The following is a 19,992-nucleotide window of genomic DNA, read 5'->3' as shown; positions in this document are numbered from 1 at the left end:
TTTAAGCTTAAAAATATTAAAAGTGTTTGTATAGTTTGAACCTATAAATATTTCTGCAGAGTTTAAATGTAAAATATCAAGTACAAAAGTAAACTATTTAACTTGTGCTGTTTTATTTGCTAATAAACTTTACAACTGTATTTGTTTTTATATGAAGTAGATGGAAAATAAAAAAAAACTTCTATTATGTATAAGTCTCATTAGCTAGGTTTTTATATAGTGTTAAAGTTAAAAAAAAAACTAAAATGGATTTATAAATTTTATAAAAATAAATAATAAAAAGTAACATCTAAATAAAAATCTAGATAAAAAATTTAACTTCCTGAAAAATTACTAAAAAGAATATTAAAAAGAAAACCCTTAAAAAACACATTTTATTCTAAAAATCGTTTGTCGTTGTCGGTTTCTGAAAAAGATTCAACGACGATTAATTTCTGGTTAGATTTTCTTCTTTTTCGTTCAAGATGGTCTTGGATATCTTGTACATTCTTTCCTTTTGTGTTTGGAATTTTAAGAATAAAAAGTCCGGCCTAAAAAAATATAGAAATTAAAAAAAAAATTAAAAAATTACTTACGAATTTTATTTAAAATATTCGTACCTGTAATAGTGTTAAAACAACAAAAGGAATGTAAGCGACTTCTCCAAACATGTTCATAGAAAACGGAACAATAATGCTTTGCATAGCTGCAGTAAACCAATATAACGAAAAAGCAACAGACAGAGCTACAGGACGTATTGTGTGCGTGTTTAGCTCAGAAGGTAGTGCCACAAAAGATAACCCTACCCCAGCCCCAACGCCTATAGTATATAAGATCATTACTACTACACTGCAATAGGGTAGAGTAGGGCTTAAGTGTTGAAACGATGCAAATGTTATTAAAAGAGTTAAGGATGTAGCGCTAAGGAATAAACCACCGATGTGCAAATATTTTAAACTGATTCTTTTCCAGGCTTTGTTGATAAGAAAGCAGACAACTGCGGTAGCAATGTACATCCCTAAATTTAAAGAAATTTGCATAACTTCAAAAATCAAATATAAATTTAACAATTTTTTAACAAATATGTAATATTAAAAGGTAAACCAAACTGTTGTTTTAATTGATTTATCATTGATATTAACCTAATGTATACTGAATAAATTAAAAAGCTAGAAAACTTTATAAACTAACCTATGGAAGCATATGTAGCATAATCGCCCCCAACACCAGCGGCATGAAAGAGTTCATCTGAATACATAGCAACCGCTGAGATTCCAGTTGTTTGAAGACTGCACACGATTAGAACAGTTAACATCAACTGAAATCTGTATTTGGGTTTTCGGAGCATTTCTTTAACCCCGGTCTTTTTTAAATTGCGGTCAATGTTTATTTCTTCGCATATCTCGTCCAATTCAGTCTGGATCTCTACATCGGTTCCGTTCCGAAGTCGTCTGAGTAACTTAAACGCTTCTTTGTTGTTGTTGTTATTGTTCTTAGATTTACTCAACAACCAAGTTGGCGTTTGAGGAAACCAAATTGAGCAAAACAAATACATGATTGAGAAAATACCGGGAACACAAAGTAGTAAAGGCCAGTATTCAACGTTACCAAGTACAGATCTATGTCCTAGGCTGTTGCCAATCGCATAACCTAGCATTACAATCCAACCTGAGATACTAACATAGCGACCTAAGGACCTTCTTGGCGCAGTTTCAGCAACTAGTAAAGGCACAGCGGTGAAGCCAATACCTCTTGCTATCCCGCTTAGTAAACGACCGGCTACTATAGTTTCATATGAGTTAAAGAAGATGGCTATTGGCCCCATGCATATAGATGCAATAACGTTTAGTAAATGGGTAAAAACTACAGCGCCACGCCGACTGAAAAAAAAACAAACAACTATTTTAAAGCGTTTTTCTCGTGCAAATTTACTAATTTAATACCACGCCGAAATTACGTGGTATTTTTAATGTGTACTTTTAAAGTTTTATATGTTCGAAATACGAAAAACTATATTTTAAAAAAGTAAGTTTTTACCTTAAGCAAATAATGACAAATCTAGCTATCATTGACCCAAGCATAGACCCAACTAAGATCATGGATTGGGCAAGTGTTATAATCACCATTGACATATCATTGCTAATAAATTCATCATTTCGTACCTGTAAAATAAAATAAAGCTAGTTCATTAATAGGAAGTTTTACATACTAGCACCCCTATTGTAATATTACACTAACGTTAAACAAAACTAAAAGGAAACTATATACCTATACATAATATAAGCGAACGTTTAAATATTCTAAGTAATATGTCTTACAAAATATGATTCATTTATAAATATTTTGATCGCTGGAGCTGCCGGGTTCATAGAAGTTAAACTGACCGAGAGAAACAAAAAGTTAGCAATCTGGGTCACATAAATAATAAACAAACAATATGAATTGCTAGAAGTTGCCATTTTTAAACTATTAAATCTAAAAATAAAATACAAATATTGAAATTTAACACAAGAAATTAGTTAATATTTAATATTTACTAGTTAAAACAATATTTTTCCACTTTAAACTAATCTCTAGGGTATAGTTAACCTTGTTTTGCAAAACCACATTAAATGTTGTTTGTAACATTTAAGAAAAACACTTCTATTTAACCAACTAACCTTACTACAACCAACCTCTAAGTATGTAAAATCCTAAGGAAATAATGCTTAACTACGCAAGCTGAATAATGCACAAAACGTATGTAAACACAAAAGCGCGTTTTAAAAAAAGCTGAGCAAGTAAAATACTGCAAGCAGGCGTACAAATTCAACGACAAAGCAACCTTTCTACCACCTCATCGAAAACGTAAGTAAGTACATAGTTAAGTAGGCACTTGTGTGTGTTTACTGCTGATATGTTAATAACATAATACATTTTATTTAAAGCAAACAATTCACACTATTACGTGATGGTAATTACAACCAATTACAGGGCCTGATGAATTGTCGGAATTGATTAGTTAAATATTACTGGATTTCGACATTGGCCTATGACTAAGAGCTGCATACATATTTTTATTACTAATTTCTGCTGCTAACGTTTAACTTTTAGGTGTAAACGCAATAAAGGTGTTTTGTAACACGCTATGTTATGTATATTTTAAAATAGATACTGACAAAATAGCTTTACCAAAAACATTAACACGCAAAACAGCTGTTAATGACTGAAAAATACGTTATTTCCAACAAAAACGTTTTCAAAACAGTCACGTCAAAAACCTTTGAATTTGCACTTTCTGCAGATAACGTTTAGCCAAAAAGCAACTCATTTGCTAAACCAAAAAAATTAACACGCTATATTTCCACTAGAAAAATATGCCATAATTAGTTCAAGTATTTTAAACGTTGCAAACTCTAATTACCTTTTCTCGATATGCTAAAAGCTTTTTTCTAATTACCTTGTACTTACCTTATGTAATATACATATTAATGGCATGCTAGTACATCTGTTACAAACATAAATATTAATCGTAAACAATTCAGACCATGAATAACTTCCTAGCTAGTTATATAGTATTACTAATCGAAAAAAACGGTGTCACAATTTTTTCTGCATTTGACAACAATACATTACTCAACGAACGATTAGAACATGACTTACTTTAAGCTAGCTTTTTCTCAGATAAGCTTAATAAACGTATTAGTTAAATAGTTAACCCAACACCGTTTTCTAACTGTCTATTCTATTGACTAGTCCAACGACCAAAGTAGAATAACAAGTTGTTGTGTGTAGTGTGTTTTTTATTTTTAAGTCAACGTCATAGTCACGTGGTATCGCCTTGCTTGTTATATTTTTTTGTATACGAGGAAAAGACGACAAACTAACTAAACACACGAAATGCAAGTGGTTAGATCCCAACACAGTCCTAATAAAAAACCTCATATAAAAAGGTAAACATTATAAAATTTAATGACAATATACGATATTCAGATTAGGTGGCGAAATAACTAGTAAAGCATGGTGGAAAATAATTTAATTTGCCATAAGACATAGTCGGCTATTAATAATAATTTCATTATAAAATTTAATGCCATTTTACTGGCTTGTCAGAAATACAAAATGAGTATTAAAACTATAAAATGATGAAATCTAGTGAATTATTTCTATAGTAAATAAAATCATAAACAAGTATTCGTCATTGGTGATGTTTTTATACAAATGTAAAGGATTTTTGCCTACATATGATATTGACAAGCAATTGATTTATAACAGTTTAAATAAGCTGTTAATACACACATGTGCCAATAAACATTGTGGGTTATGGTTGTAAAAAATTTACCCAGACAAAAAAAACGTTTTATTTACGACCTTATCGGACTTCAAGTCACGTGGTGTGACATCACAAGAGACATATTTATGGCAACGTTAAAGCACGAGGGAGGGAAAGTTGAACAAGAAGGCGACCAATTAAAAATCCGACAAAGTTTTTAAGTTTAATTAAAAATAATTGCCAGAGAAGTTCAACAGTGTTAAGATAGCAATACTAAAAATTCTTATTACGAAAAGTTTTTGCTTTAAAACAAATATGTCAGGATAAAATCAAAGGTAAGCAATTTCATTTTTATTACTTATTGTATAATCTACATTAAGTATTTTAATTAAATTTGCTTAAGCATTAGCACATATTAAAATTGGCATAAATAAAATAATTAAAATAGGAAAAATAAGACCCGCTAAAATTCCCTATAGCATAATTATACAGCCAAGCATTTTATTTTGATGTTAGCCACTGACTTGAAAAGCCATTGACTTAATTTTTAAATAACATAATAGGTAAGACAACAATAGCAAAAAGATTATTACACAGTAAAGTTGATGATGTCATTACACAATAGGGAAAACCCCTTTTTCCAACGAACGCCGGGTTCATTGAAAGTTGTGAAAATCAACAAGTTTTTGTATCGGATAATAAAAGGTGAAATCGCAATAAAACAGTTCATAAAATAAAATATTAATAAAAAAAATAAAAATAGTTTTGTCCCCTCGCTGGTTTCGAGCCAAAGACCTTCTTGGTATTAAAAACAAAACTAATATTACATGTTTAAAAGTGATGTTATTCGTTTCAAGGTGTCGAGTAATGATCAAATGAACCCAAATATTCAAGAGCAGCTCGGTAGCAAAATTGATATTGGTCTTCTGTTTGAACCATAGCCGGTCTTTGTGTTCTTAATGTTTTAACAGTCTGTAATATTAAAATAAAAAAGTTAAAAAAATTTGTAAACATAAAAAAAATTTTAAATGTTTTTTTTTTCAATATTGCTATACATAAAAATACATAAAATATTTATTTGTGCTTGATCATATTTAAAAAAAACACTAAAGTTTGAAATCTTGTTAATATATATTTACCTGAAACATATCGACCAGACTTTCATATCTCATTCGCTCTAAGGCAATACTCAGTGTTATAAACACACCAGTTCTTCCTACTCCAGCACTACAGTGTATAGTGATCGGCCCTTCTTGACCAAACTGATCTTTAGTCTTGTGAACTTGTCCAATAAAATCGATAAATCCTTCACCCGATTTGGGGACCGCTTGTTCAGGCCAATCTGTGAATTGGAATTGTCGAACTGTACGTGATTGGCCATCTCTAGCATCCGTAACCTGTAACATAAAATTTTATTAACTAAATCATTTAAAAATTTTTTTGATTTAATTTTGCCTTAATTGTAAAGTTTTAATTTAAAGGCACCAGTGCTGTTAATAATGCCAATGCTGAATTTATGCAATCTCTTGATCTAAACAGCATGTTGTCCAAATACTTTTATAGATTTTGTTTTTAATACACTTATAAATCTAACAATGTTTCAATATTGATATTTAAATACAATCATATATAATTTACCTTAAATTCTCTTAAAATATATTGCGGCATTTTATATTCGGACATCGGATCAACGACGAAGTATTGATATCTTGCTGATCGTTCAGCTGGCCAATATCGATGACACTTGTCCTGAAATTAAATAAAATTTTATTAAACCAAACAAACTTAACAGGTAGAAACAGTAGATTGACTATGCATAAAGAGTTTTACATAAGACAAATCAAAAATTTTACTACATTGTTTTTATTAAATTGTTATTTTTCTTACCCGTCCGTTTTCTCTTAAATTAGTCAACATCACGACAATACTGGAATTATGTTCCCACAACATTCGCCAGAAATCATCAGTGGTCTCGGGGAGTGGGCCTTGGGTTGCTATATAGGCTTGTTTTTGTCTAAAATATAACAAAAAGCCAAATATTAAAACTCATGTAACCTTTGCCGACGGAGTGTGTTTTACCATGTGCTATTAAGTCACATTTAGTCGCCTTTCGTTTGTATAGGGTTACAATCGAAACAATGTTTAAAATAAAAACATTACTTTTATTAAAACTGAATAAAAACTTTAATTTAAATATTTAGTTGATGTCGTTTAACTTACCTATATCCATCAATAAAACTTGCGTTGATGTAGTCAGAACCTTCAACGCCTCTGATTGGTTGTAAGCACGCTCTAGTGCCCTCGTACGGTAAGATATTTACAAGTCTGTTCTTAAATTTGTTGCATGGAAGGTTTGCGCTTATAAATCGAGATGCTGATGCTTTGTGGCTAGCAAGTCGCTACAAATATTTTAAAAAATAATTAAAAAGAGTTCCAAAAAATTTTTAAGATTGAAATCAAAAAATACCAAGTTTAAAAAATAGATTTGTAAGCATGCATAATTCTAACTTTTAAAATGAAATGCATGTTATATTATAACTTTTTAAAAAACAAACAGATAATTATCCTTACCTTAAATTCAAGTTCCATTCCTGTTACAGGGGATTCACCATCAGTGGTTGTAAGTTTGTGAAGATGATTAAACAAATTTCTTGCTGGAAGTTCGGTGTTTCCACAACTTATCGCTTCAAGTAAAGCATCGTGGATAAAAATATATTGATCTTCAGTTTGTACCTAAAATAAAATGTTTAGTTAGTATACTATGATTACCAAAATACAATTTAGTGTGAGGTTTTCTTGAAACAAAATTGTTTTTTAAAGGGTTTTCTTTAGACAGAATTGTTTTTAAGTGAGTGCCTATTTACATACAATAAAAATAAACTGTGAAAGTTACATACAGGGCGATGTAATTTTTATTAATAACTTGTTTTACGTTTATTAACTTACCATGTAGTTTCGTTCAGCCCTCATACAAGTAACTTGTCCGTATATATCCACACTGTTCTCATGCTTGATTCGATCCAACATTGAATCAATGCAAATAAAACAACCAGCACGACCTACTCCAGCACTATAATAAAATAGAGTTTTATTTTAGAAAAGTAAAGTGTCTTTACTTACGTTACAAAATTTAGTGATAGTGAAACCTACTTATAACAAACTAAAATTACAAGTTAACAGCATATATCCTTAATTAATTACCAGAAGTTAAATATCTATGGTCTTCAAAGTAAAATTTGTATACAATTTGTATAAAATTTACAAACCTGCAATGTACAGCAATTGGTCCACCCTCAGGTTGATGATAAGTTTTAACTCTTCTCATAAAGTTGAGAACAGGTGTCGGGTGTTCTGGAACTCCGTGGTCGGGCCAAGCTGTAAACTGAAAGTGTTTGATCTCTCTTCGTTCGCTTAAACCGTTCTAAAAAAACAATGTTTATAAATAAGCATATAAAATTGCAAGCCTTATTACTAAATGCTGTCTTAATATTTTATAAGTAAATAGATTAGTTGAAATTATGTTTCCATTACCTTTGTAAGACTTAGAGTTCGATAACAGTATGTTGCAAGTTCTACTTCATCGTGTAAGGTAACTTGCATAATCCCGTATGTATCAGATCCTTGGGAAGGCCAGTACTTCTCACATTTTGGCTAAATTAATAAAAAGTATTAAATTAGTTTAAAATGTTGGTTATTAAAATTTTTAAAATAAAAAAAAGCTTATATTTAACTAGAAATTTCCTCAATACAACATTTAAAACTTTTAAGCAAACTGGTATTGTTAGATATTACTTTCTTGTTAGTATATAACAACTTCTAACTTTCATTAACATGGAACTAATACCAATTATTATTAAATGTTAAACTTACTTTGCAGCGTTCTTCACACTTTGTCATCATGACAACGACGGAACACTTCTGCTCCCAAATCATTCTCCAAAAATCAGTGATCGTTTCACGCATTGGCCCTTGAGTAGCAATATAAGCATTCTGTTTTCTGAAATATTCACAAATGTGTTGTTAATAAACTTATACCTAAACGTTGGTTACAATTTTCAAGTGAATAACTAGTATAGTATGTTAAATCTTTTGCTAACCTGAACCCGCTGATGTAGTTTGCGTTAATATAATCTGACCCTGGTACGCCATCTATCGGTGATAAAGTTAATCTTGAATGATCGTAAGCAAGCACATTTGCATATCTGTTCTTTGGTTTGTTAACCTCTAATACTGAATGCTCCCACATGAATTTTTGACCAGGATCGATTGACTAAAATAAACATTTATTAAAGAATAAGAAAGAAGTTTTTTTGAGAAAGAAGTTTTTACCATTGCAGATTTTAAATTAAATGGCATACAGTTTTAAAGCTTCTAATTTATTTGTACAATATTGAAGTCAAAAAATGACATTAACGCTAATTTTAAACAATTTACTGACCTCATATTCTTGTGAAAACTTAAGGTTGTCATTGGCTCGTAATCTTTCCACGTGACTTGCAAAATCCTTGACGGCGATTGGTGGATGATTTATCATACCTACCAATCAAAATAATAAAAATTAAAAAAAGTAAAAAAAAGTAATTTTCACAAGAAAAACATCTTAAATATTTTGTATTTTACCTGGGGTTTGGCCTGCTTGTCTTCTCATTTCAACTGGGTCGATTCTGTTCGTTTTACTTTGCTTGATAGGAGGGGTGTATTTTACTCCACCATTTGAGCCCTTTTTACTGCGTTTTCTAAACATGACAAATCGTTTTAAAAAAATGTATATATACATTAATAAGAAAATAGCTTGTATTATTTTAAGATTAAATTAAACTTGCTTACCTATTAGGACTGTAAATTTAATATCCAAAAGCACAAAAAAATTACAAAAAATTAAAAAATGTTAAAACTTTAACTAAATTCAAATTTAATACATATTTAACATTTAGTAAAAAACAGTACAAAAAAGTACTTACCTTCTTAGACATATGATCACTAACACAATAACGATTATAACAATAAAGGCGGCAATGGGGCCAATTATCCAAAGTTGATCAGTGTTTGAAGCTGGTACGTTAACTGGTCCTTGAGTTGGATCGACGACTGAACGACGGCTTTTCACTGTAAATTCTTCAGACATTGGGCTAGAGGTATAAGATGAGGCCTGCAAAGTAAATTAATATTTAATAAAATCTCTAAAAAAAATTATTTTGTTTCTTTAAAATATTCTAATCTAATAAATACATATCTTGTAATATATACAGACGTGTATAAAAAAAACATATTCACCTTTTTATATATTACTTACCGGAGATTTAAGTTGGGCTCTTAGGAACACTCTGTATTTTCTACCTTGATTTAATCTTCTGTTAATAAAGCCACCGTAGTTAACACCATCCCCTATCGTGAATGAATGATCGACTTTTATAGATTCAAACTCGGCAGTGATGTAGGGTTGTTCTGATTGAGCCTAAAACATTTAAAAAAATGATAAGATTAAATCACAAAATAATTTTAAATTTAATTGTATAACAATTCTATGCATAAAATGCCTGTTAAACATTATGTTTTCCTGTTCTTCCAGTGACGTCATTAATAACGTGATTACCTGTCTACGTCGTCGTCTTCTCCTCATAGTTGTTGAAGCGTTCATGAGATCAAGTTGACTTATTTCGTCGGGTTTTTTGGTTTCTTGACCTTCTATTATTGGAACAACTACAACTGAATATCTAAAGGTAAAAATAAAGCAAGTTGGTAAACTATTTGAAACATTTAACCTTATTAAAAAACATAAAACTAAAAAAATACACTGTAAATGACATTGTCAATATTTAGTCAAAAGTCTTACTGCAAATTTAAAAAATTAAGTTATGAAATTTAAAATTTCTGTATTTTACCTTTCAATTAACATCACACTGGTGGGTCGATAAAACATCATTTTTATACTTCCATCGTCTGATATTTTATCCATAGTAGGAGATTCACTCATAAGTTGTGGTGAAGTACGAGCCACCAACCATAATGCCACTGCCTTTACACCTGAACAAATATAAAGTCATTAAGTTTAATATTAGGTAATGTTTACATATATTTACTTATACACATTCAATGTTGCACGCTTAGTTCTATCTGATTAACTTTACTAAGCTAGATGTTTAAATTACTTGCCTTCTATTTTTACTGCTACTGTAAAGTTATACACCGTGTTTGACAGTAAGCCTTCGACACGTGCTTTTGTGTCTTTGGTGATTTTCGTTTTGGGCTTCTCAGTGTCAGAAGATCTAAAAAACATTATTGTCATGTGGTATAAGTACAAATGTGCTTAAGTTTATTATATACTTACAAGCTTTGGGTATCTAAAACAGTAGCTTAACTATATATAATTTCATAATTGTTTTACCTATATGTGACTATGTACTGAAGGTCTTTTGTGCCTTCAGGTTCCGTCCATTCTAACCATACAGAGTCAGATGAAAGTTCAAAAGCACTAAACTGTGACAGAGTTGTATTATACGAGGGGCCTTCAGGTAAATAAACGGTGGTAATAAATGCTGGACTTTTGGGTCCTTCTCCTGCTTCGTTTATAGCTGATACTAAGAATTCAAACCTGAAAAATACAATTATGTGTAAAGAAATATTTTACAAACGTATTTTGGGTTTTCAAAATTACAATTCATTTAAAAAAACATGAATTTAAGCGGAACAAAACCTACTTTTCATCCAGACGAACATCGCCAAACATGTATTCATTCGTTTCAGTAGCGATTGGAATATATTCTGACTCCTCCAATGCCGATTGCCTATAATACAACATATATCCTGTGATCGGTCCGTTGCTCACAGCCCTTGGGAGCTCCGACCAAGTTAGTTTGATTGCGTATCCAGTAGTAAAGGTCGCCCCATCTTTCTTGATTGATTTGTTGACTGGGATTCCGTTCAAGTTGCGAGGAGCATCTGAGGGTTTCGTTGGAGAGAGAAATAGATGAGCTGTGTCGGGTAGACTTGTACCTAAATTTAATTAAGTGTTAAATGCTGTAATGACTTATACAACTTATCAAAGTTTTTTCAGTAATATTTAATAAAGAATGCATCGTTTGATAATAACAACTTCTTTATAACAGCATACTAATAATAATAATAAAGTAAAGGGTTATAAGTTTGTTAAAAACCACCATAAAGTTTGTTTTAAAAAAAAACAACTAAAATTTATATTTTACTCGTACAAAATACACACACATATAAAAGAAACAAATACAAATTTATTAACCTTCTGAGTTCGATGCTGTAATAGAAAACATGTAAGTCCAACCAGGAGTGACGTCATCAGGAACATAACGAAACACGGTTCGATCAAGATTACGAATCGTCCAAGGACATTTACTGATATCCTCATCGCATCTATGGAAAAAAGGTTAAACAAATTTTGGTTAAAGAAAATACAGCGTTTCAATAATAAAATAAAGTTGTAACTAAAATATATAGTTAGATTATGTATAAGTTAATAGAGCAATTTTTGTTTGCATAAAACAAATTAAAGCATTCAATAAAACAAATATATCAAAACTGTGCTTAAAAATAATACTGTTTTTATTTAAAAAAATTGATATATGATGAGGTAAAAGATTTGATGTAAAAATAGATTTGTTTTACGTACCTGTATTTTAGTGTAAAGTTTACAATTTTTCCATTTGGAGAAATCGATGGATTCCAACTCACGACAGCTTTGTCCTCGGTCGATCGAACAACATACAACAAAGGCGGGGTTGGAACTAAAATTCAGATTACAAACATTTTAAAATACACACACAGTATTTTTTTAATGATTAAAACAAAAAATCGTAGTTGAAAATATTATTTACTATACGTTATATACAACTAAATATTATTTAACACAAGCTATTTAATTCTTAAAGATAACAATGACATAAAAATTATTATCAATGATGTTTGTTGTAGAATAGTTTTAAACAAATATTGATTTCCTTACCTAGTCCCTTAGTGGTAGCATATTCCACTTCACTAAAAGGTCCGGTACCTTTTACAGTCAATGCAGAAACTGAGATAGAATATTGAGTCTTTGGTTTCAGTTTGGTTATTACATATTCCTGCAAAGCAAAATATAAGTTAACTATATTGACCTTACCCTGGAATTTTGATTATTTAAGGTAAACTTTATAGTAACAAATATAATAAGGTCACCAAAAATGATCACACAAAATTTAAAAATTCCATTTAAAAATATAATTAATATTTTTTTTTCAAACCATGCTATTACGAAATAAAATTTAAACATTATTTTGTTGTAATGAAAATGTAAACCGAATTAAAAATGTTAGATTTTAATTTCTATTAAGTAAAGATTCAGTAGAATTAGTAGAACATAAGATTATAAAAAAACAGAAGCACAAAGAAAAACATTAAAGAATCTGATATAAATTTTTAAAAATTAGTGACAACCAAATGAAAAAATGCATCACAATCCCAAATCTCAAGAAAATTTTTTTAACCCAAAATCGATTAAATAAAATCTGTTAAATTACGTGCTTTTGCATTCGTTTAAATTTGTGTTGCTCTTACCACGCGTTTTTGCGAACACTTTCTTATTAATTTTCCTAATTTTTGCTGTCGTCGACACTACATACACATATACATAAGAATAAAAGCAATTTTAAAAAAACTACCACTACAACACACTTCAAAAAATCTAAGTTAAACAAAATATAGAAACCGTATACATTAATTTAAACTACAGTTTATTGTTCTACAGGTATACTCTTACCATTTCGTTCTTTTCTGCCCCATTGTAAGTGCTTCTAATTTGAGTTCGTCCCGATTTTCCTGAGATGGCATAAGCAACTTGATAACCTCTTATCACACCGTTGTTGTGATGTGGAGGTAATGGCAACCACTTTACCTTGATTGCTGACGAGTTCAAAGCAACGACTTGAACAACTTGAGGTGCCGAACCAGGCGCTGTAATAAACAACAAAAGTAAGTTTTGTTCTTTGAGCAAATTTTAAATGCATTGGCATGTTTTCAAATGCATTACTATAGGCCATGCAGTATTACAATCAAGCATATTTTACAGTATAATAAAATATTTAACATTCAAGCGTTTTTTTGGCAATATTTAATAGTCAAGCGTTTAATAGGAGTCATTCAAAATAATATGTTGTTTAAGATTAAACTGGTTTAAATACAAACTTGATTCTGCAGATGTTATTTGAATAGCTTCGCTGTTTGGGCCTTCGCCGACCACAGTTGACGCACTAACCCAAACTTCGTAGTTAGTATACGGTTTCAAGCCATTTAACAAAGTCGACGTGCGAGTTGCTTTAACTTTTTTAGTTTTAACATCACTTGTCCCCAGTACTCTATAGTACACGTTAAAGTAGGTGAGAATGCCGTTTCGGCTTTCAATTGGAGGGCTTTGCCATCGCACTGATATTGAGGTCTCGTCGCCCGTCTCCGCAGCGACATCTTGCGGCGGTGCAGATGGAGCTGTTTTACGACAGAAATGAAAAGTCATGCACGTGGTTACGACATATTTTAAGCATACAAGCACCAACATTATCAGTCTATACAACATTTAAATTGAATGCAAATATCCTTATAATAAATTAAATTAAAGGCCAGTCAAAAATATTCCTTTTTTTAAATAAAGACTTACCATCTGCCAAAGTTTTTACTGAGATAATGGACGTCGGGGCACCAAGTCCGTTGCTGTTTTGCGCCACCAAACGGATGTCGTAAAGTGTGTTAGGAATTAGTTGAGTTAGCAAATGATCAGTTTTCGATTCAATTGTTACGCTACGAGTATCAGACTAAACAAAAAAATCATTTAAGAATATAATACAATAATAAATAATATTTTTTTAAAAGAATAATATTTAAAATTGATTACAACATGATTGTACAAAAAATATTAACAAGTTTAAAAATGATTTTAAATTTCTTACTGGGCACATATTTGTGGAGCAGTTATAATAGAGAATGTAGGTTGTAATATCCGGAATTGGCATGCTTGATGATCGTCCAAGGTCTGGGGAGTCCCATCGAAGGCGGATGCTCTTTGTGGACTCCGCTATTCCGCGGAAATTGCGAGGCTGCGTTGGAACTAGAAAATACATTTTTTTTAATAAATATTTTTTAATAAAAATTTAGAAGACCAAAAACACAAAAAAGATAAAATGACTTGTGATAAAGGTATAAAAACATGGAAAAATATATGTTAATTATGTTCAATTTGTCTGTAACATAAGTAAAGCAATATTACATGTTATATAGTGTTTCTACATACCTCCTTGCACAGTCCTAACCATGTAAGTATCCGAGTAAGGACCTTCACCCACAGAGTTTGTTGCTGAGACTCGGATGGAGTAAGTGACTTCAGTTAGAAGATTCTGGAGCGACGAAAGTTGAGTGTTACCTTCAACAACTTCCAAGTCCCATTCTAGAAATAATAACATTTTTTTAAAAAAAGGTCAAATAATTATTCTTTCTTAAATTTGTAAAGTTATACAATGTTGTTGAAGCATTGAAAACTTAGTAATTATGAATGATGCATTAATACGAGTTTAAAGTTCATTACAATAAATAGCACTTTCTTTAAAAAGAAAAGTTAGTTTTTTTTTAATAAGATTATATATTTTGCTTGAATTCTATTCCAAATAAAGTTTAAATTACCTTCTACAGGCAGTACAGGAGTACTTGTATAATAAACATTGTATGTGGTTATTATTCCGTTAGGTTCAAGTGGAGGTTCGCTCCACATGACAAGAATAGTAGCAGGTCCATATAAATAGGCATTTATACCTCGTGGTGCAGTGCTAGGCGCTGTAAAAAAAAGAAACTGCTTTAGTAAATTGCCCATATTTAAATTTTTTTATTATATGTTGTAGCTTTTGCTTTAAAATTAAGCCCCCCCTTTTCAATAATAAAGTTCCTCTTTTAAGGACACTTTTTTCAATGATACCAAGTTAATTTTACATATAACATTTTGCTTTTAATTACAAAAAATGATGGCTTTTATAAGTTTTTTTTGTTACCTGCTTCCCCAGTTCTTAGATATATTGGTTGACTCTTTTCTCCTTCACCCAGATCGTTTATAGCAGAAACTCTAACTTCATATTCAGTAAAAGGGTCTAAGCCAGAAATAGTAAATCTAAAAAAATGTTTTAAATCATATAAAAAGGTCTAAAAAAATTCTATTACGTCAATTACCCTTAAAAAATTTGCAAAATGTTACACCTTATTATTTTAAAATTATTTTTTTTTTTTGAAATTATTCTTATATGTATAGTTGTATGTATATATTTTGCATAGTTATTAGTAGACATTAAAACTCCTTATAGTTAAACTATTTCTGTAAAAACAAATCTGTGCTTACGTGTTGGATGATACATGTGACAAAGAATCATACACAGCCAAACCAGTTCTACTCTGCATACGATAATACACAGTATAACTATTCACATCTTCATTGGTTGGAGGTTGCCAGGATATTGTTAGTGATGTTGCTGAAGTCGTTTCAGCAATCTGACCAAGATTAACTGGAGGCTAATATAAAAAAAGAGTGGTTATTATTTAGATATATTTTTTAATTTGTAATTAAAACCCAGTTAGAAAGTTACAACTGAAAAAACCCCACTTGTGATAGAGTCACAACCCAAAAGATTTTTATGTTTATTTCCGTGTTATATTTTTATGAAACTATTTTTGTTTAGAATAGATGCATAATAATATACCTTAGGCAAAGCCTTGACCCGGACTTCAGTTGTGGTAGATTGCTCCCCTAGCACCGATTTAGCAACACAAGTGTAACTTGCCGACTCCTGTACACTCTTCAACTGAAGAACAAGTTTACCTACCACCTCTCCAGTCTTTGGTAGTACAACAATTGGACCGTTTGTAGTCACTAAAACGAAGACAAACATGTTTAAGTATATTTAAAATGTATAAAAAGTTAGAATACTTTACACGTTTTAGGTCATTTCATTACGTTTCATGTTAGAGTACACAGAAAAAATTAGGTAAAAAAAAAAGTATTTTAATTTATGTTGTTGCTTGAATATTCTTGCTTACTTTTTGTCCATTTAACATTGGGCATTGGTGCACCCACCGCAACACAAGTTATATTGAGATCGTCATTCTTTAAAACTTCGTAACTTTTGTGAGGAGAGATCGAAAATCTTGGCGGAACTCGACGAGCTTTTAAAAATCAAAATTTATATTTAGAAAATAATTAAAAAATAGGATTTAGTAAGTTTGGAAAGAAAAATAACCAGTAATTTTACCTATTAACACTAATTGTATTTTAAACATTGTTTATATAAATATTTGATAACTAATTTGGGCCCTAATGCAATTTTTATACTAAAAAAGATAAATAGGAAAAATGTTTTTGTATTTTAAAATTTCCCACAAACCATTAAGTATTAAGAAATAGCACGGGTTTTACACTAATGGCCTAATTGAAGTATTTGTTAGGCAGAAATCGATTGGATTAGGTTAACGGTAATGGTAAAATTTGGAAAGCGTTTTGTAAAATGTGTTTATATGTTAATAAGAAAATTTTTGAAATATTTTATTTTATTTCTATTTAAAAAGTTTAAAAAATGTGATAAAATTTATTATTAAAAACATAAACGACAGAAACTGATTTATATCGTGTTAATATAAATCATAGAAACAAAATTCCTACCAAAAACATTTAAAAAATTGGACTAGACAAAATTAAACGGGAAAAAATTAAATATAATTTTATTCCTTTCAGTACAATTGAAAAAGAATAATTTTAATTTAATTATTCTTCAATGTAAATTGCAAATACAAATTATTTATAACTGAATAACGAAATGGGATTGGACATTAAAAGATGGAGTACTTACTTATAGTAGGCCGGGCTATGAATTTCCATTTTAAAATAGGGGAATAATAATTTATCTATACTAAGTTGATATATATGGTAATGTTTAACTATTGTGTATAATTCTATATGTTAATATGTTCAGAAAAATACCAAAAATACACTTACTTCTAACATATACACTTGCTACGTTTGAGATAATAGTTCCTTCAGCGTTTTCACCAGCGCAATGATATTTTCCCATGTCAGAGTCCTGACTTTTTCGGATCGTTAAAGAGCCTATAAATAAAACAAATAATAAATTATAAACATAGACATAATTAGTTTATGAACAGACGTGGTAATCATATTAATATTAGTAAAAGTAAGCTTAATTTGGAGACATTGTTTACGTTTCATTCCTTCTTAGTTTTACATACAGCCTTAGGCTAAAATCATTTAAAAATTATTTTAAATCCTAAAATAAAGCAAAATGTAATTTTTATTGTTTGAAAAACGTCCAAGTGCAATACTCTGTGTTATTTATATCTTGATATAAGACCAGGGTTATTATATTCTTGAATTACAAACAGTTCAACGGTTAAAATCCACCCGAAAAGCAAACAGGCCAAATCATCAAAAGAAAAAAATTTCCATTTTCGTCAGAAAATTATGTAAGTGAAGAAATTACATTAAATTGGAAAATTTAAAAAAAGCGGCTTATATTTAATGTACATTACAACATTACATTTATAACCAAGTAAAAAGTATTAAAAAAACGAGCTATTATAGTGTATATAAAAAGTCTAAATGTTGTGCTTGTTAAATTAGAAAAAGAAATATCTATTAATTGAGAGTTAAATAAAACTACTTAAAAAGCTATATTTAATCTAGTTAATAAATTAAAACCCTTCGATATCCTTAATTAATAAGCGGTTTTTACTTTCCCCAGTAACTAAAGTAACGATAATGTGACAAAGTATTATTAACTGACCGCATAATTACATGAATCACCATCCCATTATTGAATAAAGATCAACCCGGTCTTAGTAACCCTTTGATCCCACTTCCCCCTTAAATATCACACATCGAGATATTGTATTGATATCAGACAGTGCCCGTGCTATTTAAAGGTTATTCCCATAGCTAGTGTTACGCATACAGTCCCTTGGTGTCGCTTTAGCTAATTTGCAGACGTCGCGACACACTTTTCAGTGACATATAATTTAAATGGGGGTTAAAATTGTATGCAACATATGCTCAAAATAAAATAAGTTAAAATAGAAAAAGACAATTTAAAAAAGCTGATTTTACTAAAAAAAATAGTGTGTTAATATTTTTAAATGATACAAAAGTTATGATTTCAAACAATCTAAGATCCGTGTACCTTTCTATTTTAAGTATTTTTACCCAAAATATGACGCGTAAAAACCACGCTAACTTCCATTAGTGTTTTATCTTAGTATCAGGTCCAAAAATATTAAAATCGCGTGCAGTTTTAGAGCAAAAATTTTCCTTTTTGCGTGGGGACAATAAATTATAAGCAATTAGCATGTAATGGAAACTACATTGAAGTAATACGATCATACCTATGCGTAGGACCCATAATAAATGGTCTAGTAGTGTGGTTAAATTACATTAGTAAATGCCAGCTTTATTGGTGAATAAAATTAATAAAAAAAATTGAAAATAAATGTCTTAAATCTGATTAGTTTTATTTATAAATGTTAAAAAAGGGAGGCCAGTCCTTAATTATATATATAACTATTTAGCTTTTTAAATTGACCAATCAATTATATGCTTATGCATTACCATCAATCTGACTTCTACCATGACGTGTCTTTGTATATAAAACTCAATGTTAAGACTAAGTTGATACGTGTCTAATACGAGACACTTAAAAACGTTACAAGTTAACGGAAATTAGCAATTACAAATCGTTGCTAGAAAATTTGCGAGAAGTTAAGACCATTGCCAAATAGTTATGAACAAATTTTTTAAAATTAAAATATCTGGCAACAAATGTTTGTTTTTTAAATTATCCTCTTTTTGGTTGCAAGTTAAAATGTTGTTTAAATAAATAAATTAACATCACTTTAGATCTTGGTGTAAGATAATTAAATCGTCCAAATTTTTGTTAAATTTGTTCTTTTTTGAATATGGTTTCCTATCCTGCATTTTTGCTAGTCACGATGTGTTACTTTTTAAAACCGCACTAGTGTGGTAATTTTGTCAAGTGTTAAAAATATAAATATACTGCATGAAACTGCATGGTAAAGGCGCTTGTTAAAAAGATACGAGATCATCCAAACCTAGTTATTACAGTTTTTACAATAATTCTCCTATTCAATCACTCCCCCCCCCCCCAAAAATATATTTAATAAGCTCCATAAATAGCACAGATATTAATTATAAAATTGCAGTTAAAATATTTCAAGTACATTCTCTTGGAGAGCCCCACATTTTTAAATCAATGTTAAGAATTCGATTTTGATACCACACAATGCATTACTTGAAATTCCAAGTAGCGGGAATTACGTATTTTAAGAGATTTCTAAGGACGGTATGGTGTAAAACCGCCACTTACGTATAAAATAGCACAAAGGAATATTTCTAATGTGGTTACAACGTAGAAGGTCAAAAGCGTAATTTTTTTAAGATATATGTCCTAGTGAGGCGTTGGTCAAATCAAGAAAAAATATAACCTAAAATTACTAATAAAACCAGCATTAACACCCAGTTGGAATATTGATAGCGACAATGGCCTACATAAAGTACATTACGGTTATAGGTTTTTAGTTCAAATATAGAGTTAAAATTCCGCGAAAATTACAACGCATTGTTAAGCATATCCTTGTACGAACTACCACCTCACCCTTTTTTTGAGAACGCAAATTTATTTTTCGCAGCTGTTCGAATTGAGAGTTTC

The 19,992-nt window shown here is 30.2% G+C and overlaps 2 protein-coding genes across 3 annotated transcripts in view; both read right to left on the bottom strand.

The window, feature by feature from the left end:
* Nucleotides 1–117: 117 nt before the first annotated feature.
* On the bottom strand, nt 118–3,437 carry LOC145745443 (solute carrier family 2, facilitated glucose transporter member 5-like). Its single transcript, XM_082563522.1, has 6 exons — nt 3,430–3,437; nt 2,298–2,454; nt 2,017–2,141; nt 1,171–1,859; nt 600–997; nt 118–530 (listed from the first exon to the last, which is right to left on the bottom strand). The coding sequence occupies exons 2-6, from the start codon at nt 2,436–2,438 to the stop codon at nt 375–377; spliced, it is 1,509 nt and encodes a 502-aa protein (XP_082419648.1). The 5' UTR covers nt 2,439–2,454; nt 3,430–3,437; the 3' UTR covers nt 118–374.
* Nucleotides 3,438–3,906: 469 nt separating this feature from the next.
* The window catches only part of LOC145745513 (receptor-type tyrosine-protein phosphatase F-like), a 30,044-nt gene continuing 13,958 nt past the window's right edge, over nt 3,907–19,992 (bottom strand). The window contains exons 5-39 of one of the 2 annotated variants that reach the window (XM_082563611.1): nt 17,253–17,363; nt 16,301–16,426; nt 15,964–16,133; nt 15,606–15,775; nt 15,265–15,380; nt 14,903–15,052; nt 14,517–14,669; nt 14,176–14,333; nt 13,887–14,040; nt 13,421–13,717; nt 12,996–13,189; nt 12,794–12,850; nt 12,204–12,321; nt 11,871–11,985; nt 11,484–11,614; nt 10,930–11,224; nt 10,617–10,823; nt 10,385–10,497; nt 10,114–10,255; nt 9,825–9,945; nt 9,525–9,686; nt 9,193–9,380; nt 8,852–8,967; nt 8,670–8,767; nt 8,329–8,501; nt 8,102–8,228; nt 7,763–7,882; nt 7,498–7,652; nt 7,178–7,301; nt 6,803–6,964; nt 6,452–6,630; nt 6,119–6,245; nt 5,870–5,980; nt 5,371–5,628; nt 3,907–5,203 (exon numbers count right to left, since the gene is read on the bottom strand). In XM_082563611.1, the coding sequence (XP_082419737.1) occupies nt 5,084–5,203; nt 5,371–5,628; nt 5,870–5,980; nt 6,119–6,245; nt 6,452–6,630; nt 6,803–6,964; nt 7,178–7,301; nt 7,498–7,652; nt 7,763–7,882; nt 8,102–8,228; nt 8,329–8,501; nt 8,670–8,767; nt 8,852–8,967; nt 9,193–9,380; nt 9,525–9,686; nt 9,825–9,945; nt 10,114–10,255; nt 10,385–10,497; nt 10,617–10,823; nt 10,930–11,224; nt 11,484–11,614; nt 11,871–11,985; nt 12,204–12,321; nt 12,794–12,850; nt 12,996–13,189; nt 13,421–13,717; nt 13,887–14,040; nt 14,176–14,333; nt 14,517–14,669; nt 14,903–15,052; nt 15,265–15,380; nt 15,606–15,775; nt 15,964–16,133; nt 16,301–16,426; nt 17,253–17,363 (5,318 nt within the window). In that variant the 3' untranslated portion in view covers nt 3,907–5,083. The remainder of the gene's footprint in view (nt 5,204–5,370; nt 5,629–5,869; nt 5,981–6,118; nt 6,246–6,451; nt 6,631–6,802; nt 6,965–7,177; nt 7,302–7,497; nt 7,653–7,762; nt 7,883–8,101; nt 8,229–8,328; nt 8,502–8,669; nt 8,768–8,851; nt 8,968–9,192; nt 9,381–9,524; nt 9,687–9,824; nt 9,946–10,113; nt 10,256–10,384; nt 10,498–10,616; nt 10,824–10,929; nt 11,225–11,483; nt 11,615–11,870; nt 11,986–12,203; nt 12,322–12,793; nt 12,851–12,995; nt 13,190–13,420; nt 13,718–13,886; nt 14,041–14,175; nt 14,334–14,516; nt 14,670–14,902; nt 15,053–15,264; nt 15,381–15,605; nt 15,776–15,963; nt 16,134–16,300; nt 16,427–17,252; nt 17,364–19,992) is intronic. The other variant, XM_082563612.1, reaches the window with a different exon arrangement.

Source organism: Corella eumyota, chromosome 3 (genome assembly GCF_963082875.1).
Source record: "Corella eumyota chromosome 3, kaCorEumy4.1, whole genome shotgun sequence".
In the NCBI taxonomy this organism is placed as follows: Eukaryota; Metazoa; Chordata; class Ascidiacea; order Phlebobranchia; family Corellidae; genus Corella; species Corella eumyota.
This window is presented reverse-complemented; position numbering and strand designations above follow the sequence as displayed.

Bases quoted from the DNA above. Each gene is read 5' to 3' on its own strand.
- LOC145745443 (XM_082563522.1), bottom strand. From the start codon at position 2,438: ATGGCAACTTCTAGCAATTCATATTGTTTGTTTATTATTTATGTGACC. The intron at 1,860-2,016 runs GTAAAAACTTAC...TTTTTTTTTCAG, and splicing joins TTTGTCATTATTTGCTTAAG to TCGGCGTGGCGCTGTAGTTT. The intron at 998-1,170 runs GTTAGTTTATAA...CTTTAAATTTAG, and splicing joins TGCTACATATGCTTCCATAG to GGATGTACATTGCTACCGCA.